Source organism: Vombatus ursinus, unplaced genomic scaffold (assembly GCF_900497805.2).
Source record: "Vombatus ursinus unplaced genomic scaffold, bare-nosed wombat genome assembly UNPS02015255.1, whole genome shotgun sequence".
NCBI classification, from domain to species: Eukaryota; Metazoa; Chordata; class Mammalia; order Diprotodontia; family Vombatidae; genus Vombatus; species Vombatus ursinus.
The window spans coordinates 36,505,614-36,527,150 of record NW_020955033.1 but is presented as its reverse complement, the minus strand read 5'-3'; the positions used below and the strand labels follow the sequence as shown (position 1 = coordinate 36,527,150).

The following is a 21,537-nucleotide window of genomic DNA, read 5'->3' as shown; positions in this document are numbered from 1 at the left end:
TCTGCCTAATTCCTCGGGTTCCAAATCTTCAAAAGGCATGTACCTGTTTGAAAGCACAACTTTTGGAGCCTGGAAAGAAAGGTTGGGAGTATAACTGAGAATTGGAACATCATGCTATAATGGAAAATGCTAGCTATCAGGCTAGGAGTTAGGAGACCTAAGTTCTAGCCTTGGTTCTGCCCTTAACTGGCTGTATGATGCAAAGCAAATCACTAAACTGGTCCTTTTAAACCTCAGTTTTTCAACTGTAAGATGAAGGGATTGAACTCTGTGTTCTCTAAAGACTCTTCCAGGTATGAAATTACCTGTTTCTGTGATTCTGTTTTAAGCTCTAAGGAAGACAATGGTTGAAGGATGTGGCAAGTGAGGAATAAGGCAAGACATCAAAGGCAGGGAATTTTGCAGAAAGAAAGACAGTTTCATCTTCCCAAACATGACACACCAGAGCCTAAGGTAAGGAGAAACTACATATTCCTACATAGTCTTGGACTCCACAGTCTCTTCCTTTTCCTTTAGGATTTCTTAAAATCATGGCTCTATTCTGGACAGCTTTGGAATTAAATGATCTGGGAGGCAAGAAATGGCTGGAAAGGGAGGATAGAAGTGGATAATCCTGAAAGTCAGCAACTTTACATTCTAATTCTACTTTTGCCACAAATTGGCTGTGGGTAAGTTACCTGCCTTTTCTGCTTCAGTTTCCATAACTTGATAAAATCAAGGAGTTGGACTAGATTCTGGGTATCTAATATTTAGCAATGAGGTCCAATATAGTCTACCTGACCCTGAGATATAACCTTGAGGATTTTAGGAAAACTTTTTTCAAACTCGAATTTAATAAAACACACGGATTAGGCTTAACCACCTCCCTCTTACCATTAATGTACGCTTGACTACCATAATACATCTGTTAGTAATTATTAGTAATTATAAATGTAAAAAATGCCCCCCAAATCCACAAATAAATGGATTTCTGACTACTCATGTGCTAACCAGCGAAAATATTTGGGTGCTCCTATCCCACTTGTCTTCTAAGGTGCTGTACATTTTGAAGGTTCTATGTTTCTATATTTTTTGTTTTCATACTTTTTCATTCTACAATGATACTTTAAAAATTAGTTTTTATTTTGAACTTAACACCAAAAAAATGAGCATTTCTATATACTAAGAAGAATGTAAAAAGGATTGCATATGAAACTGTGAATCTCTCTATTCCATATAGCTTGCTTTAAAAAAAAATGTAATCACTTGAATATCCTTCTTTAAAAGCTGTCCTTCTCTATGCTTCCTTCTGTTCTCTTCCATGCATTAAACATTTTTTTTAATGCCCAGCTTTTGCTTGGGAGGCATCTCTACTGTTGGCTCCTCTGTCCCTCCCCAAAACTCCCTCTATTTAAAAAAAAAAACAAACCTTTAACAAACAAGCATAATCAAGCAAAAAAAAAGAAAACAACAACTACAAAGTGGTCATGTCTGAAAAGATATGTATCTTTATGCATCATCTCTGTGAGGGGGTAACATTCACTTATTATAGGTTCTCTGGAGTTGTAATTATTGCTTTGATCAGAGTTCTTATGTATTTCAAAGTCATTCTGTTTTAAAACATTGTGGATATTATCTAAATTGTTCTTATTCTATAGCAGTTCATACAAGTCTTCCCAGTTTTTTCTAAAATCATCTTTCATCATTTCTTACATTGCAATAATACTTCATTACCTTCATACACCATAATTTGTTCAGCCATTGCCCAACTGATGAGCACTCCCTTAGTTTCAAGTTCTTTACTTGCTAGGTTTCTTTAGATACTTATGTTTTCATTTCAAAGTGTTTTTTCCAGTTCTGGTCTTCAATCAGGAATGCTTAATAGTCTTCAAATCTATTAAAGATTGATTTTTTTTCTTGTAGTATTGTACTCATCTTTGCATGGTAATTTATTATTGGTTGTAAGCCTATACATTTGCCTGTTGGAATACTGTGTTCCAAGATCTCCTGTTTTTTATGGCTACAGCTACTAGGTCTTATTTGTTCCTGACTGTGGTTCCTTGGTACTTGAACTCTTTCTTTGAAGTGGCTTAAAACTTTTCCCTTTGGGGTTTCTAAGAGGTAATAGGTAGATTTGTTTCTATGTTGACTTTGTTTCAGATTCTAATAGATCCAGGCAATTTTTATTTTTTTCTTGAAATAAATCATTTCTTCTTAATCTATTTTCCAGGCCAGCTGTGTCTGAAAGCATATACTTACATTTTCTTTTAGCTGCTTTTAGTTATTGATTTTTTTTGGTTTATTCAATTTTTTTTTAGGGAATTCATTAGTTTGATAAGATTTACCATTCTCCTTCCAATTCTTTACCACATAATTTTTTACTTCATTTTTTATCTCTCGACTTATTTCTTCCAGGTATTCATGTAGTCCTTGGGGAAAATCCATTTTTTCCCCTTTGAAAATGTCTCTGCTTGCAGTTATGGAAAAATACTTTCTTCATCTAGGTTGCATTTTTGGGAATCACTATATTTGTAATTCTTTATAAAGACTGTTGTCTTCTCTCTACTTATCTCTGCACCCTTAGTTCCTGAATTGGGGCTTTGTGTCAGAGTCAATTTCTACTTCTTTCTGTGCTTTTGGGTGAGCAGTTGCTACTGGGCTTCTTTGTTTCCAAGGGTGACATTGTGGGATTTCTGATCATCCTGCGGCTTTCTTATGAGAGTTCTATGCTCTTGCTGCCTCTGGACATAGATTCTTGTAGGTACATATATCTGTTTGTGCAAAGATATTTTTTTTTGTGCCAAGATATCTTTGCCTATGTTAGTGTTGGCTTTTTTTTTTTAAGGGTCCCTTTCTGTGAGTTTCTGGCTGCCTTTTTTTTGCAGTGCAGGGGGAAAAGAGGTGAAATCACATACTATAGTTTCTTTTTTTGCAAGGCAATTGGGGTTAAGTGACTTACCCAGGGTCACACAGCTAATGTCGAGTGTCTGAGGCCAGATTTGAACTCCTGACTCCAAAGCCAGTATCCACTGTGTCACCTAGCTGCCTCCATATTATAGTTTCTCACTGGATGTCTTGATCACTATTTGTTTTGCGGATATGTTTAGGTTTTTGCTGAAATAAGTGTATGGAATCTAGACTATCTGCCTGACTCTGTTCAGACAGCCACCTTATCCAGAAGTCTTTGTAATAGATTTTTTTTTAATTAAAAATTAAGGAAACAAATAACTATTGGCATATATGGCAGTACAGATAAAAATGGTTAGTATATATTCAGGTACAGCTATATTAATTTTGAATTGCCAACTTACCTGCAAAATCTTTCACATTCACATTTGCTCCTAAACTTATTAACTCTTTGACTTGTTTCACATCTCCTCGAATAGCTGCCATATGCAAAGGTGTCTCCCCACGTTCATTTCTTTTATTAACTTTGTCCTTTTGTCGAGATGAGGAACTGGGAGTCTTCTTTTGTGCTGCTGGCGTTGTCTGTGAAGGATGATTTGGAGTGGAATCTGTAAGTAAAAAGAAAGTCAAAACTTTTCAAAACTGGGACTTCACGAGACTTGTTTTGCTTTGGGATATTAGAAGAATTCAACAAGCATTACCGAAACTGTGACAGGAATGAACAATATACACATAATTTTGTTCTTTTGTCATGAGAACAGTGAGTATGATTCTTCACATAGCACTTCATACTTAACTTCTTTGAAAGTTGGTTTACCTATACCCTGAAAGATTTTCCCTTAGAGCTATCAAATTTCATGTGAGCTGATTTAAAGAAACACTATGAAATAAGTGAGGTACAAAACTTAACAATATTACATCAGAGCAACAAGTATAATAAGAGGAGCCAAGAAAGCTATTAACTTCTTCTGGGCTTGTAACTTCAACAAGTATGTTAAGATTCTCCTTTATGAAACCTATATCCCAGCTGATGCAGCTATGTGTCAGCCATAAGAAGTTTGCTGTATGTTACCATGATGGCATAAAATGAATCACTGAGGATTTATATCACCATAAAAGGACTTAGACTGGTCATGAAAGGAGAATGAAAGACAATGACAAATGGACAAATCAATATATATTCATAACCATGAGGCAATATACAAACAGAAAGGAAGACTTCCATCAAGTTGTGTATATCTTTTGTGATAGATTCATGAGAAAAAGGTATATGAAATGCACCAGAAGAGAAAACACAAAGGAGTTGCACTCTGTGTCACAACATGATGAGACATTGGAGTAGAAATTTAGTAGAGCTAAGGATTTAAACAAGTTTAAAATATAGCTTAGAACTCTTTAGAAGACTAATCAAAATATCTATGAAGAGAATTGTGTGCTATGTACCTCTTTAAAGCAAAGTCCTTTGTGTATTTTAATAGGTATAGAAAAAAATGCTGTCAAGAAATAAAACTGAACAATATTCTTGCTATTCATAAATTTGCTAACCTACACATAATATCATATAATACTTATCATGCCAAATGCAAAGAAACTGAAGTAACTTTAGGCAAAATAGAAATAAAATTCAAATAAATAGAAATAGAACTCAAGTCTGCAAGTTTATCTGTAGACTAACAGGAAATCAGATATTTTTAAAGCTTTATACTGAAATGCTTGAATAGATCTATGATCTCATGAATATAGGTATTCCCATCAACAGTAAAGATTGCAACCCATCCATGCTTGCCAGCCCTTTGTTTTTTGCCCAGGTTCTCCTACAGGTCTAGCTTAGAGATTCCTTTCCAACCTATTAGATATTAAAATTCCTTCAGGGGATGTTCGATGTTAACAGAATACCAATGAAATGTGGAGATTGTCCATCAGTTATCTCTTACTCATCATGTTATTGTTCTATCTTTTTTATATTCAAATATTTACTTGATGGAACCCTTTATATCGCTTCTCCTTAATTTTTATGGTACAATCTTTAATATAAGGTTACATAACCATTTTGAACTTATTGTGGAATATGACATAAGATGTTGGTCTAAGCTTAATTTCTGCCAGACTGCTTTCCAGGTTTCCCAGCAGTTATGGATATAGAAGAAGTTCTTTCCTAAGTATGCTTTTAGGTTTATTGTCTAGTCTATGTCATTGATCTTCTCTTCTATTTTTTAAATACTGCTGCATAATATCATGTGAGGTCTGAAGGTGCTATTCCCTTTCCTCCCCACCTCTAATTTCCCCAGTGATCTACATCTTTTATTTCACCAAATGAATTTTGTTATTATTATATATCATGTTCTATGAAGTATCCCTTTTATAGTTTGATATAGTATTAAAACTTTAACTTTGGTAGTATTGCCATTTTTATATTGGCACGTTTAGCTCTGAGCACTGATTGTTCCTCCATTTTAAGTTGTGATTTAAGGAGCACTTTAAAATTGAATCTATGTAAGTATTTTGTGTATTTTTGGCAAATTGATCTCTCAATATTTTAGGCCTTTTGTAGTAATTTTGAATCAGATTTTCCTATTATTGATAATTGGATTTTTAAATTATTATAATATAGAACTGCTATTGATTTTTGAGGGTTTATTTTATAGCCTGCCACTTTGCTGAAGCTATTAATCTCAATCTGTATCTTTGCTGATTCCCCAGGATTTTCTAAGTAAATCATCTCTTTCATAACTGCAGTATACTACCACCTGTTCATACATAAGCCTTTTCATTGAGTTATTGGTGATCTCAGTTTCACTTCTGTGGAAACTATAGTATATTTCATGATTCACTGTCTTACAACACTAGAAGAATATTAGTATTAAAAACATGTTTACATAGCAATTTCCAAAGGCTAAACCTAGCCTACTCTCCTCCTGTTCAACTGTGAGACTAGCTCATTGTTCATTTGTAATGCTTTGCCTATACATACGCATGTGTAACATACACATACATACAGTGATGGACAAATTCTATAGGTTATCCATTCTATTGTATGTTACAGCCTAACAAAAAAAGCATTCTTCATCCAGTTAGTTTTTCTGGTGTGGATGTTAGGTCAAACTCTTTTTTTGAGTGATTATAGATATTATCCAAAAGGTTCTGCATTATTCTGGGGGTTGATGAAACTGATAAAATGTTATCCACAAACACAACTGAAGGGTATTACTATTTATAGGAAATCCTCTTCAACTTGGATGCTGCTCTGGACCTCCTCCATAACAGGGGCAAACAGCAGGAATGTTTCCATTTTGTGACTCATTTGATATTAAGGATCAGATGTCTGAAGAAGGTAATTTCTGTTGTTCAAGGAATACTGTATTAATTTGACATGAAAAGGATCAATTTGGTGGAGGAAGCATTTTAGGTAGTAGTTTTGTTCTAATGTATCAAAAGCTTTCTTATAGCAAGCAAAAAAATTAGCACAGGGAAATCTTGTGATCTGTACAATTTTCAGTCAATTCTGTGATGTAAAAAATTTGTTGTTCAGTCATTTTTAGTCATGTCCAACTCTTCATGACCCCATCAGGGATCTTCTTGGCAGAGATAGTGGAGTGGTCTGCCATTTTCTTCTCCAGTTCATTTTGCAGATGAGGAAACTGAGGCAAACCAGGTTAAGTGATTTGTCCAGTGTCACGCAGTTAGTCTCTGAGGCTAGATTTGATTTTAGGGAGATGTGTCTTGCTAACTCCAGGCCAGCACTTGTGAAAATCCACCTTTTTGCTTCTAATGTTCTCATCAAAGATGCCCCCAATAACTGTGTAGATTAATTTCAAACATTTTATACAGCTAGTAAAGCAGATGTCTAGGCCAGGAGTTCTTTCAGCTGCCTTTTTTTGTGTGTGGAGAAGTTTACCATTTAACTCTTAAATCTGACCCACGAATGAATGTACAAAAGGAATATGTAAATTCCTAATGATATAGAATAAGAGGTTAGCAAACTACGGTTAAGGGGCAAAATCTAGCCCACCACTTGTTTCTATAGGCCATTTAGTAAGCTAACAAAATTAAATTTTATTGTATTTAAAAATATAAAAATCATTCTTAGGTCACAGCCTGTGGTAGGGCTGGATTTGACTCTCAGGTCCTAGTTTGCTGACCCTTGATACAGAACACATATATCCATAAAGTTTTACTTGAAAATATGTATGCTCTTGTAATTATATATTCTTTTTATAATTCACATTTTTAAAATGTAAGAATTACAGCATCTCAGCCTTGGGAAGGAACTCAGAAGACATCTAATTCCATACCTAAAAAAGAATTCCCCCTACAGCATATCCAGTAATGTTAGGGATAAGATCTGTGTACTTGTGGAGAAAAACGTCCAGACTGATCTTCTGTCCTCTTGGGTCCTACTGCTTTCTTAGGGTACTGAATGTTGTGTTATTCTAGGAACTAGGGATAGCTGTAGCTATGGACCTGCAAGTTTTCAGTGCTCCTAAAGTGGTCTGATTCAGAGCAAAGTCTAACCATTGTCCTCCTAATTTAAACTCTACAATTCCCTCACTGGAGTTTGGGTCTGAGAAACACATCTATCTATGCAATCATTCCTGACTGGAATTCCAGTAGACTGCTGCTAGGCTCAGCCACTATCAGCCAGTTTGAAAGCTTGGTCCCTAGTGCCAGCAGAGCTCTCTATCTCCTTTTGCTAAACTGTACTAGAAAAATGACTCCCTGTGATTATTATGGAAGAGCTCAGTTTTACTTTTTCTGCTACTCTGACATCTTGGCTCTTTCCACCCTCATTTCTCTCAATTCATCCTCACGTGACAAAGATTTCTAGGACCTTTTAATTTCGGTTGTTCTCCAGCTTATCAATGTTTGTGATATCCAGAACTTAAAAAAAAAAAAGATCTGCAGTCTGACTGGGACAAAGCAAAGTAGGATCATCTCTCTACTCCCGGGCATTACACTTTTCTAAATGCAAAGACTATTAACTTTCTTGGTTGCCATATCACACTGAAGATTCATATGGAGCTCGGTGAGATCTTTTTTCAGAGAAACTGTCTAGAAACACTGCTGTTTTCTTATACTTGTAGGAAGCTGGGTGGCACAATGTGTAGAGTACTGGGCCTGGTGTCAGAAAGATCTGAGCTCAGATCTAGCTTCAGACACTTACTGGCTATGGAACAGGTTAATTTAACCTCTGCCTCAGTAACATCTAAGATGTTACTTTTATTCCTATTAAATTTATTTTTATGATTTACCAATTTCATGGGCCACTTTATTTTGTCTTATAATGCTCATGATAAAAATAAGCAAAAAGACCATAATGAAGGTAACTGCAGTGTATGGAACACATGTGTTGCAATGATATACCAATGTTCCCTTAACTGCCAGATCCAATGGTCTTTTTTCAGTCCTCATTCTTCTTGATTTCTCTGCTACATTTGACACTACTGACCATCCTCTTCTCCTGGAGACACTTTCCTCTTTGGGTTTGTTTCCTAACTATATGACCTCCTTAGTCTTCTTTGCTAGCTCATTATCTATATCACACCTACTGACTATGGGAATTTCTCAAGGTTCTGTTCCAGAATATCTTTTCCTCTTCCTCTTTATTCTTTCTTAGTTAGTAGCCTCATTAGCTACTATTATCTCTGCAGACAACTCTCAGATCTATATATCCAACTTCATTCTCTTTCCTAAACTCGGTCTTGTCCACTGGACATTCCAAACTGGATGTCCCAGAGATTATCTTGAACTCAACATATCCAAAATTGAATTTATCTTGCCTTCAAACTCTCTCGTCATCCAAACTTCTCTATTTTTTGTTTTTTTCTTTATTCCCCCCCCGAAACTTCCCTATATCTCTCCAAGACACCATCATTCTTCTAGTCTCCCAGGTTTCATAGCCTCAGTATTATTTATCTTGGACTTTTCCTCACTCTATATTATCTATAAGTTGCCAACACTTGCTGTTTCTACCTTCACATCTCTTGCATCTGACCCATTCTTTCTACTTATACAACTACCACCACATGTTGTATATGTTTTTATATGTACTTGTTTCCTCCCCATTAGAACGTACACTCATTACAAGTACAGCTTGTTTTATTCTTTTTCCTTGTATCCCCAGTGCCTAAGCACAGCTCCTGGCAATTAGTAGGTGCTTGATAAATACTTTGATTTATTGATCTTCATTTGATGGATGTAAGGTGAAACTTCAGAGTTGTTTTAAACTGAATCACTATTAATACTGATCTAGAACATATTTTTCTATGGTTGTTGACAGTTCTTTTCAAAATTACCTTGTCAAATTCTTTGATTACTTATCTATGGGGGAACAGCTCGTAGTACAGGATATTTTTTTACAGCAGACCTTTAGAATCATGCAAGTACCTGAAAATCATAGAGAATCCAAGATCCCATGATATTTACTAACTAGAAAAAAAGAAGCATTTAATAGCAGGGCAAAATACTACTTTAAAGAGTCTCCTCTAATGGTTTCTTGTGCATACTGTTGTCCTTCATTCTTGAAGAGAACTAAAATGACATCACTATGTTGGAGTCAAGGTACAGTGTGTCTGACTGTGGCTGATTAAATCAATATGAGCTTGGAAGACTTGTATGGGCACAAATAGTCCACGTGAACATTTGGAGGGGAGATGTCTCTAAATTTGTGCATCTCATGTTTCTTTTGAGCTACTTCTGCTTCACTCATAGTGCACAGCACCTTCTTTGATGTGGGCACTTTGGGCTGGTTGGTCCTTTGTAAGTTTCTCCCATGTCGCACAATCAATTCCAAAGTTCTTTAGAGAAGCCTTGAGAATGTCCTTGTAGCATGTCTTCTGACCTCCAGGTGAATGCTTGCCTTGCATGAGTTCTCTGTAAAAGGGCTTTTAGGCCAATGCACGTTTGGCATTCAAACAATGTGACAAGTCAATCAGCTCTCTGTGGTAGAGTTTGAATGGCTGGCTGTTTAGCTAAAGAAAGGATTTCAGTGTCTGGTACCTTATTTTGCCAGACAGAATCTTCTTAAGACAATTCAAATGGAAGTGATTAAGTTTCCTGGCATGGTACTGGTCTACTGTCCAGGTTTCATAGGCATACAATAATGAGGTCAGTAGACCTTCAGTTTGGTAGGCAGTCTAATACCTCTTACCTCCCACACTTCTCCTTCAGAGCTTCCCAAACACTGAGTTAGCTATGGCAATGCATGCATCAACCTCACCATCTATGTGTATATACCTGGAAAATATACTGACAAGGTAGGTGAACTTATCCACAGAATTCAATATTTCTCAATTTGCTGCAACTGATGGTTTCACATATGGATGGTGTGGTGCTGGCTGGTAGAGAACCTGTTTTTTTGGTGTTAATTGTTAGGCTAAAATTAGTACAGCAGCAGAAAATCAATCCATACTTTGTTGTATCTCAGCTTTATAGGCTGCAATGAGTACATAATCATCTGACAACAAAAAATCACGCCCCAATTCTCTCTCCACTTTAATCTTGGCTTGCAGCCTTTTCAAGTTAAATAATTTACCATCAGTGTGGTAACTGACCCAATTCAGAAGCCACTGACCCTATACCTCAGGTTAAAGTCAATCCCTTTCTAGCCAAGTTTCCAATTGAAGAAGAGGTCAACCTAGTCAAGACAAGGAGCAGTCAGTATTTTGAGCCATTAGGCTCCTCTCACGTGGCAAAGTGCCTGGTGCTGATTCTATTCCAGCTGAGATTTAGAAAGTGGGGGGTTCGCTGCTCATACAAAAGTTTTTTGAAATTTTCCAGGTTTTATGGCAAGAGGTGGCTATCCTCCAAGAGTTTAAGGATGCTTCCACTGCCCATCTCTATAAAGGTAAAGGAAATAAATTGTCCTGTGACAATCACAAGGGGGTCTCTCTCTTAGTCGATGTTGGCAAGATTCTTGTTAGAATCTTCCTTAATAGGCTCATCTTTCGCCTAGAAGATGGTCATCTACCTAAGAGCCAGTGTGGCTTCAGAAAGGGCTGAGGAATGGATGATCTGGTGTTTGCTGCTAGACAACTCTAGGAGAAATGCCAAGAAAAGAACAGAAGTCTGTATACAATGTTCGTTAATGTGACAAAGGCCTTTAATACTGTCAGTAGTGAGGGTTTGTGGAAAATTATGTCAAAATTGGGTTGCCCAGAGGAGTTCATCAGTATTCTACATCAATTTTATGATGGCATGCTTGCCTGGGTTCTGGATAATAGATGATGCTTTTGTACTTTCCCAGTCACCAATGGGGTGAAGCAAGGTTGTGTGCTTGCTCCTAGCACGATGTTTTCAGAAATGTTGTTTTGTGCATATATTAGGATGACAAAGGCAACCACAGTTAACTGTGAAAAGACTCTGAAGCAATCTACCGACGATCTTCAAATTGCTAAATCTATTGGCCTTTCCTCAGTCTTCATCCTTCTGGATCTCTGTGTAGCAGTTCATGCTGTTGACAATCCCCTCCTTCTGAACACTTTTTTCTCCCTGGATTTTTATACTACTATCACTTCTGGATATCTTCCTATCCAGATTTCCTTTGCAGCCTCATCAGCTATATCCTTTCCTTTATGCCTAGGTATACTCCAGGGCTCTGTCCTGAGTGTTCTCTCCTCTTCTTTCTTTACACTGTCTTCTCAGCTCATGCTTCTCACATGCTTCTCTACACGTGCTTCTCAAGCATTCAATTTCATCTCCATGCAGATGACTCCTAAATCTTCATATCCAGTCTTCACTCCAGTCCTTTCTTGAACTGCCTGCTTGGTATTTCCTCCTGGGTCATAAAGCTGGAATGTGTCAGTAGAAGAACTTGAACTAGGGTTTCCTGGGTACCAAGTCCAGGTCTCTGTCCATGATGCCATACTGCTTCTTGGACATTCACACAGTGCTTTAAAGTTTTCAATAAACTTTATATACACATTATTTCACTTAAGCCGCACAATGACATTATGAATAAGGTACTGTATCTGCTATTGTCCCCAACTACAGATAGGAAAACAGAGGCTTCAAGAGGATGACTAGTCTATGCATGCATATCTAGAAAGTACCTAAGGCAGCATTGGAACACAAGTCTTTCTAATTCCATGCTCAGATCATTATTCCCCAATCTATGCTGTCTCTCAGAAAATGTACTCCAGAGCTCTGTCCTGGGCATTGTCTCTTCTTCTGAGACTGAGGGGATAATCTCTGGAACACAGAGTAAACTGTCTGTGGAAGAGTCTATGAAAGAATCCAGACAAAAATTACACAAGGGGAACTGTCATGTATGGATTGTATAATCTCTACCACTTGAAGGACATATTCACAATGGATCCATAGAAGTGCTGATATGAAATTAAGCTGTCATCTGATTTGATTAAAAGATGATTAATTTGTAAGTATACTCATACTGTTAGAAATGACAGTAAACTGGACTCCTAAGAATTGTATATTCTGATTTGATTATAAGGTTTAAAGTACAAAGAATATTGGTATAGTATATTATTAAGGAATTAATAGAAAAAATGAATTATGTTTCTTTTTCAAGATAGCATTAGTAGGAAGCCAATGAACTGAAGGATGGAAATTTTCAAATTTAGAAATGATTTTATGAAAGCTTTTAAAAAATCTGAGGTATTTATAGGAAAAATTACACAACATTTTCATGAACTAGTGAAAGAAAATCATTGAAATTTTCTTACTCTACTACTACTGATAGTACATTAATATAAAAGCATAACCTCTCAGAATTCTTAGAAGTTACTTAATCTTTAAAAATATAAAAACATGACTACAAAAACAATATTAATAAATATATGCACTAATTTCAAAATGCTAAAAGCAATTGCAAGAAAAGGTTCATATATTTAAAGTTTTTATTTTAATGCGTAAACTTTGGATTGTATTACCGAGGAAAACCAAAGGAATAATTTATAGGAATTTAAAGTCCTCACCTGGACTGTTGTCTCTTGCTGTCATCTGCATTACAAGGGCCATCTGTTTGCGTTCAGATAAAGGGTAACCAAAAAGAATGCTAACAGGTGTTGATTTCTTATTTCCAGACTCTTTTTTGGTTTTCTTCTTCTCTGGGCCTTCTTTCTCTGGAAATATTAATACATATGCATGATTATGAAAGTTAAGCATTCAAAGAAAAAGGATTAGTGAACCTTTAAAAAGTATTTAAACTATTAAAGTTTAAAACTGCACTGAGATTTTTGGAAAACCCTGTACACATGCATAAGAAATGCAAACTTCTGTTTGAACTTTTGGAAGGACCTTTTTTATATATGAGTTCAAAGTACACTTTAATATAGAACTCCCTAATTAGAGAATAAAGCATCTTTTGAACTTAATGCTTCTTAAAGATTTTTAACTTTGTTTAGAGTTCACAGGCAGAATATATTAGCTAAATTACTAATTCTGAGAGCATTTTGCATTTTAATGATTTATTCTATCAAATTTTAACAGCCTTAAATAATAGTTTCTTTCCTCATTTCTTAATTTTACACAATTTAATCTTCCTTGCTTTTGATAATCTATAATCTTTCCCCTTAACTGTTGTCCTATCAAGCCCCCCACACACATTATATTTTTCTTTGAATGTGATAACCCTATAATTTCACAGCTATTTTGGTTGATCTAATAAAGCTCTTCCATGTTTTCATAAACAAGGAATTCAAGACATTTTAGACAGTTCTCACCATGAAAAATAACTACAGAAAGTCCCAGGGTGTTCTAAGATTGCAATTATCAATTGATAGCTCAGTATAGATTACAGAATGTCTTAGGTAAAGGTTCCAGATTCTTTCTGTTTGAGTGGTACTCTCCAGCTAATATTCATAGAAGTCCAAAAATTTTCAAGGACAAGGACATTTCCAAGAAACCTGTTCTGAATAGTAACAAATACATGGGGCTGCTCAAAAAAAAAGATTTTTGGGGGGGCAGAGGGGTTCTCTTGGAAGTTCTAGGTCCTACAAGGCTTTTAGAACCAAGTCTTGGAAGTGTTTAACTTTCTGAATCAAGAGCCACTTTGACATTGGAGACAGTCAGAGAGTCCATCTAGTGAGGGGAAAAAATTCCAAACACAAGACAGGGAAAGGATTTGGAAGTGTATACTGGTTAATACTACTTTTCTTTTTTTTTTTTTTGCTTTTTGGCGAGGCAATTGGGATTAAGTGACTTGCCCAAGGTCACACAGCTAGTGAGTATCATGTGTCTGAGGCCGGATTTGAACTCAGGCCCTCCTGACTCTAGGGTCAGTGCTCTATCTACTGCGCTACCTAGCTGCCCCCAATACTACCTTTCTTCTGAGGAAGTGTGGGCAGCAGTTTTCTATCCTCTGGGGATACCCACTTACTGATTTTGCTCAACATACTGACCCCTCCTTGTCTTGACTAGGTTGGCCTCATCTTCTATGCCCCATGATTATGATTCTTTCCCCTATAGTAGGCCAAGGTGCAAAGTGATTCAAGTATGAAATATAAATCTTTCTATATTTCAATAGCAAAAGAAAAGGTTTTGGTACCTTCTATACTTGAAGGATTACAGATCCAAGAAATAGAGCTAGAAGCCTGCTAACTATGTACCCTGAGGTTGTTTCAGACCTTCGAGTGAAAAGATCCCAGTAAGCCAAGGTCCATCACCACTTTGCCAGGGAAAAGGTACTGTGTGTGGGATTGGGGAAAGGGAAGAAGAAATATGATTTATTAGAAAGAGTATGAGATTTGGTGCCAGAGTTTAATTGTGTAATGGTGCAAATAAGATAATCTCCCTACTTCTCTGGGCCTGTATGAGATGATCATTAAGGTGTTTTCCAGATCAAACATGATAGGATTCTGGAAAGGTATTGTTTACCTTGGATAAATAAGACTAGAAATAAGGAACCTGATGGGGATGAGAGTGAAAGAGTGAAAGAAAAAGAAAATCATTATAACTTAGTAGTGTAGGGAGCCTATCATCTGTCCTAAGAATATTTTTCTGCTTACAAGATACCTGTGGTAAAGCAGCTGTTATAAGCCTACCAGATTTTGAGGCTCTAAAGGTATTTTTGTTTATTGAAGAACTGGGCAGTGTACTAATATCAGGGTAGGACTATCCCACCACCTAAGAAAAAGCTGTTAAAATAATTTGTTCACCCTGCACAGCCTCAGTCTTCCATTTCTGATTCCTTCATCTCTTCATCATGAACCACATTGTGACTCTCCCTGTAATTGATCATACCTTACCTGATACCTTTTCCTGTAACTCTGCCTGTATTTTGACTCATATCAGACATATCTGGCATTTCATCATTAGCTAGTGCCTAGATCTAAACTGGACTTGGGTCCTACTTCTGTTTATTCCAAAATGTATTGTATTTGCACTTGTTCTCAATCCCATCTCTACAGCCACAGGAGCTAATTCTATATATCTATGGAACTACTTCATCCTCATTAGTCTCAGTTCCCTAAGTATTTTCAAATATTATAACTTTGTTTTCATGTCAGTGAGTACTTAGTTTGATGTTATTGATCACTGAGCTACTCCTCAAGACTAAGTTAAACACTTAAAGGATCACATTAATTCTTCCAATGTACGATTTAGTAGATTAGAGTGCTATGGAATGAAATTCTACTAGCCTAGAAAGACTGGTGGGTCTCCCAGATCCCAGAACCAATTAGCCAAGGGACAGTGGCCCAAACTCATTAATCATTTAAATGTGTCTTGATATAATTTTCTTCTAAAAATATTCCTTATTATTAAGGTTCAATTACCTTAAGTCTGTAAAAATTAAATACATCTTCAATTCCTGTTCAATGTTTCTCATTTCTTCTATTTCTAAAATCCTTGTACCATTTAAAAAAAAATTTAGTGCAAATGATAAATTCCTAGTTTATATTTCCAATGTATCTGTACATAGCCTGTTAGAATATATTTGTTTGTTGTCTCTCTCATTAGATTGGAACTTCTTGAAATCAGGAATTGTCTTTTGACTCTTTTTGTATCCCCAGTGCACAGCATAGTGCCTGGTATATAATAGGTGCTTAAAAAATGATCAGTGACTATTTATCCTAATTCTGAGATCATTAATAAAACTACTCTGAAAAATACTAAACAAATTATTTTACAATCATGGTATCAGATAACTTTCTTTGAATCTGAACAATTTTTCCAGTAATTTTGCTAATGCCTTTGTCACTTAACTACTATTAAGGAACATAAATAATATATATGCCTTTGTAATAAGTTTCAATGCTAATGAACTTAAATTTAAGGAAATGTAATTAATTTATTGTTATGTCATTAACATAATCAAAATTAGTTATGTAAGGTATCATCACGTTATCAACAATTTATGTTTTATTTGAAGTAAAATCTAGTAAGTAGCAATTTTTTAAAAAAAGGTTTAATATTTCCTTTAAAGGCCTTTAATCATATCAATACTTTCTGATTTTATTTTCTCTTTTTCAAAATGACATATATTTGCTTGATGAATGAAATTTCTTTTGTAAAATGTTTTTAAAATAAAAATACAGATTTTGGAAAATAGAACACAATTTAATGGGAATGTAGCACATATTCAAGCACAAATTCAAATTCTCATGAATGATCTTTAGAGTCCTGCTTGGCTTCAATATTCTATATTTGATGTATCAGGGGTACATATGAAGTAGAAGACTATATAGCAGGAGAGAAAATATTCCTAGCATTCACTTGAATTCTATATTTTTCCTTCATTTGGTTATTGGTTTTTACAATTTATCTGCTTTAATATTTTTTGGGCAGTAATGCATTTCTAGTAATTAGCACATAACAGGCACTAATAAAATTCTGGTGATGGAAGTTAAAAAAAACATGTAAAAAGTATCTAGATAACATGTTGAGAAGTATCTAATAATAAAAATGACAATAACTAACACAAACAGTACTATGTGCCAAGCACTGTGTTAAGTGCTTTACAATTATTCCTTGTTTGGTCCTCACAACAACCCTGAAAAGTAAGTGTAATTATTATCCTCATTTTACAGATGAGGAAATTAAGGACAAAAGAAGTTAAGTGACTTGCCCATGGTCACACAGCTATTAAGTGTCCAAAGCTGTATTTGACCTCAGGACTTCCTGACTTCAGGCCTGGTGTTTTATCCACTGAGTTACCTAGCTGCCTCAAAATTATCACAACAATTTGCAGATACAATATTATAATACCTGTCATTACTACTAGATGTAAGAAGATCATTAAAATATTATATCCTAAAATGTGCTTTTTCAACTTTATAGTACTCCAAAGGATTTGGACTTTTTGTGTGTGTGTGAGGCAACTGGGGTTAAATGACTTGCCCAGAGTCACAGAGCTAGTGAGTGTTGTGTCTGAAGTCAGATTCATACTCAGGTCCTCCTGACTCCAGGGCTGGTGCTCTATCCACTGCACCACCTAGCTGCCCCTGGACTATTTTCAATATGTCTTTTGTGAGTCTAATAATGTTTCCCTTCATGATTTTCAACTCAAAAGCCAATATACTCTCTTACAGAGGAGGGGAAAAAAATTAGATTCAGAAGTTCCAAGTACTGAAACATGTAGGTACCAGCCTTTTGAATAGGTCAGGTATGTATAAAAATGTAACATCTACCCTCAATACTGCAGTTAATACATTTTCAGATTATCAATCTAGGCACATTGATGAATGGGTAGTTTGTCATAAAATGCCAAATAACTAAAAGTATTTTTCCCCTGAGCCTTCCAGAAGTCTTTAAGACTTCAAAAAAATCCAAAAGATTCACTTAACTCTTCAAAGACAACTATAGAGAAATGAACTTTGTAGCTCTTCCAATATCTTTTTGTAGATGCAGGTTCAGAAGTAAAGAAAATCCCAGTCTTGGATTGCTGAGCCACCTCCACCTCCAATCCTTCTTACCAATTCTCATCTCCCCTTTTCTCACCCCACCCTCCAAAAAAACAGTACGATGTTCTATCATAGTCAAGCAGGGGATTTAAAGGATAGAAGTTTTCTTCTTTGGAACACATTCAAAGCCAGGATCAGAGGTATGCAGGCTGTGTAGCTGTCTAGAGTAGAAGAGACAGTTTTAAATATTACTTCTTGGCCATTGAAATCTCAGCCCTTATTAGTAAGCATAGAATGCTGGTCCTGACGTAATTGCTTATGCAGACTTTGGAGCATGAAGATGTATTCTATGACTATTTCCAGTCCACTTTCCATGTGCCTTTTTGATTGGCTGCTCAGTCATTGGTGTGTATACAAAATCACAGGTAGGAAGGGAAAGAGGGAGGGGAAATAAACCTTTTTCTTATCTGGTTGTGTTATTAAAGTGAAGAGGACAAGCTGCTGTGTACTTCTGGGAGAGAGGGGGGCCTTAAATTTCTCTCACCCAGACCTAGGCCATATTTCACATAGTTTCATGTTGCCCAGGAAGGCTTGGTGCTCAAGGCCTTGGCCCCAGGTGAGAGAGGACTAAGGCCCTTTCTGCACTCAAAGCAGCTTATTTGCTTCACTCCATAGCCTTTCACTCCTGCCTTTTGCAGGAGTCTTTTATATATACATACCCAGTTCTGGCTCAGCAACCAATCAAAAAGACACACAGCAAGTAGATCAAAGACAGTTACCAAATACCTGTATATGCTCCAAAATCCACGTTGAGGAGTTTATCAGGCCAAACATTCTGTGTATACTCATAAGGGTTGGGCACTTACTGGCAGTTCCTGTTACTCTCTTAATAACATATACTTTTAATGTCTGAAAATGTTGTTTTCTATTGAAATAGATAGTTATTTTACATAGAGGGAAGGCTCAAAACTTCAAAGGGAGCAGCATGCCCTCCCTATATTTCTTGTGTCCTACCTTGCTCTCTCTTTTCCCTCTGTGATTTAGTGATACTGGCTTCCTTGCTATTTCTAGACGACGAAACTCCATCTCTTGACTCTGGCCACTTTCACTGGCTGTCCCTCATGCCCAAAATGTTCTCCCCTCCTCATTTCTACCTCTTGGATTCTCTGGCTTCAAGTCCTAGATAAAACACAATCTTCTACAGGAAATCTTTCTCAATGCTCTGGAATTCTACTGCCTTTCCTGTTGATTATTTCCAATGTATCCTTTGTGAGTATAAGTTTGTTTGTACATTGTTGTTTACATGTTGTCTCCCTCATTAGACTGTGAGTTCCTTGAGGGCAGGCCCTCTCTTGAGTCTTTCTTTTTTATCTTTATCACTTAGCACAGTGCCTGGAACATAGTAGGTGCTTAATAGATGTTTATTAACTGATATTTTTTCAAACATATATATATATGTATGTGGGCGGACACTTAATTTTCAAACTTCTGTGGGCAGACAAAGGTCTTTGCTCTAGAACCAGTTCACAAATGAATAATCTCAAGGAGAAAACTATGTTGGTTCCTATTCTGCGACAGCTATCAAATATGTTCCTGTTACACTGGAAACCACAGGGCATAGATGACTAAGGTCAAATGCATTTGTGACTTCAGTGACAATAAATTAACATATTCAGAATAATGCTATATAGATTCAGTTGTTTTTTCAGGAGTTATTTTTGACTGTTTAATTACTCCTTTATAATAATAGGAGGTTACTATCAATTTTTTTTGTTAGCCACTTTGTATTGTAAAATATGGCACTTGAGTTATTAGGGATTAAGTACACTAGAACATTATAAAAAAAGAATCTTCTACCCCAGATAGGAATACTAAATAAAACAAAGTACTCAAAAGATCAGTCTTTATGTATTTAAGGATACATTTAAGGTTTATCTTTAAAAGTATTATAGTACCCCTGCATTATTTTGTATTCTTTTGGCATAAGCTATGGTAAAATACTCTCTACACTTACATGAAATACAGCTACAACAGAAGAAAAGACATTCCAACATACTTTATAAAGAACATTTCTCCATTCTGTTATTTTGTTTTCCTTTAAAACTGGTGCAAACATATAAGATGCTAGGTAATATGACTGGAGAACTCTAATTATAATGAAGAAAGGACCCTAATTATCTTTTCAAAACTTAGATAGATGAGGGCAAGTTACAGCTGACTTAGCAGAGTTAATGACTGAAAAAAAGAGCAATGAAAAGGTCAAATTTATTGGAACTTATCTGCCCTCATTTGTAACTATCCTACAGAAAATACACATTATCATATACAATAAAGCCACCATATTGCTTTTGAAAATATATGATAAGAAGGAAAACCAGAGTCATTTGTCATGTGTATGGCATCTGGAATATGTCTCCATGCTACCTGTGAAAGCATGCAAATTTCTGGTTAATGAAAACTTGAAAAATTTTAGAATATTCAAGTTTGCTTTAGAAAGGTATTGTTACTCATAAGGTTTCACTACTTTAATTAAATGGATCCCTTCATCTTTCTTAGAAATGACTGGTTTTGAATTAGTTTGTAGTAACAATTATTAATAGTAAATATGACAAAAACCACTGACTGAAGGAGGAACACCTGATAATCTAATTACCTGAATATGTCCTGTAAGAAGATATTAGTCTCTCCCCCCAATTTTCACTTGTATGTCCTGGATCTGAATCTATAGAATGAGAAGAGACAGAAGAAAAGAAAAAAAGCACACGGCGGGAAATGAAGAATATGACAAACTGACATTTTTTTTTTAAAGAAAAAGTCCAGCTAGTCAAAGACTTATTTTTTTTAAATTAAGATAAACCAAAAGGTATTCACTCAATATATTCCGAAAACACACTTGAAAAAGGTCTAGAAATAGCTAATGATCTTAAGATTTCCTCAACTGGACTTTGTTTTAAACTGAGAAAAGAAACCAATTGATTGAAATGAGATCTATTGAGTGATGAAATAAAAGGCAATGCTCATTAAAAAATGAGACATTTACATTCATACTTGTGAGCAAGAAAGCTGATTATTTTAAGAGCACTGGTAAGCAAAGTCAACACTCAATATCACTGCATTTCTATCACTGAAGTATACAAGAAATAATGAAAGATTACTGACTGAAGTATGCTCTTTGAAAACTCTAAGAATGTAACTCAGTTACTTCTGTGCTAAGTGTAGAAAAAATGCTTTGCATTTTGAAGGTATAATTACACTGAACTCTACCTAAGGTTTCCCGGAATGACTTTGATCTAAGCCAGAGCAGGGACCATTAGTTAAGAACCAGAATTTTGAGCTGCCCAGAAACAATCAAATAACAGGTACAAAATGGAGATCAGATAAGGATGACTTTGGGCATATTTAAAACTGATATTTTGCTTATGGACAATGATGTGAACCTGTAATCACAAACTACATCCTCACTTTAAATGTTTTAACATGCTTTAAGGATGTTATTAGTCAGAAAGCATTATCAATTGAGTCAAGTTCCATACCTTATTCTAACTATGAGTGAGAAAAGGGAATGTATGTGGTAAATAGCAATCTGGAAAAACATACAATCCCTAAATGTTACTTTAAATTCTAAAGAGAGGTCTAGAAGTTGAGTGATAAAAATATTTCATAAGTTTACAGAGGAAAATCGTAGAAACAACAGTATTTGTTAATTAAGAATTCTGTGGCTCCAAAACTGGAAATACACTACATTAGGTAAACACAAAAAATGTTTTAACATAGATACAACACTATGAAAGTTCATGTTAAATGCTGTTCAACATCCAGCCTTCAACAATATATTTAAATATATTTTGAGACA

The 21,537-nt window shown here is 35.6% G+C and overlaps 1 protein-coding gene across 3 annotated transcripts in view; it reads right to left on the bottom strand.

Moving 5' to 3' along the window:
• The window catches only part of LOC114031787 (ankyrin repeat domain-containing protein 12-like), a 190,167-nt gene that overhangs the window by 66,124 nt on the left and 102,506 nt on the right, over positions 1–21,537 (bottom strand). For 2 of the 3 annotated variants that reach the window (XM_027846908.1, XM_027846909.1), the window contains 3 exons: positions 20,338–20,406; positions 12,819–12,965; positions 3,291–3,494 (listed from right to left, as the gene is read on the bottom strand). In XM_027846908.1, the coding sequence (XP_027702709.1) occupies positions 3,291–3,494; positions 12,819–12,965; positions 20,338–20,406 (420 nt within the window). The remainder of the gene's footprint in view (positions 1–3,290; positions 3,495–12,818; positions 12,966–20,337; positions 20,407–21,537) is intronic. The other variant, XM_027846910.1, reaches the window with a different exon arrangement.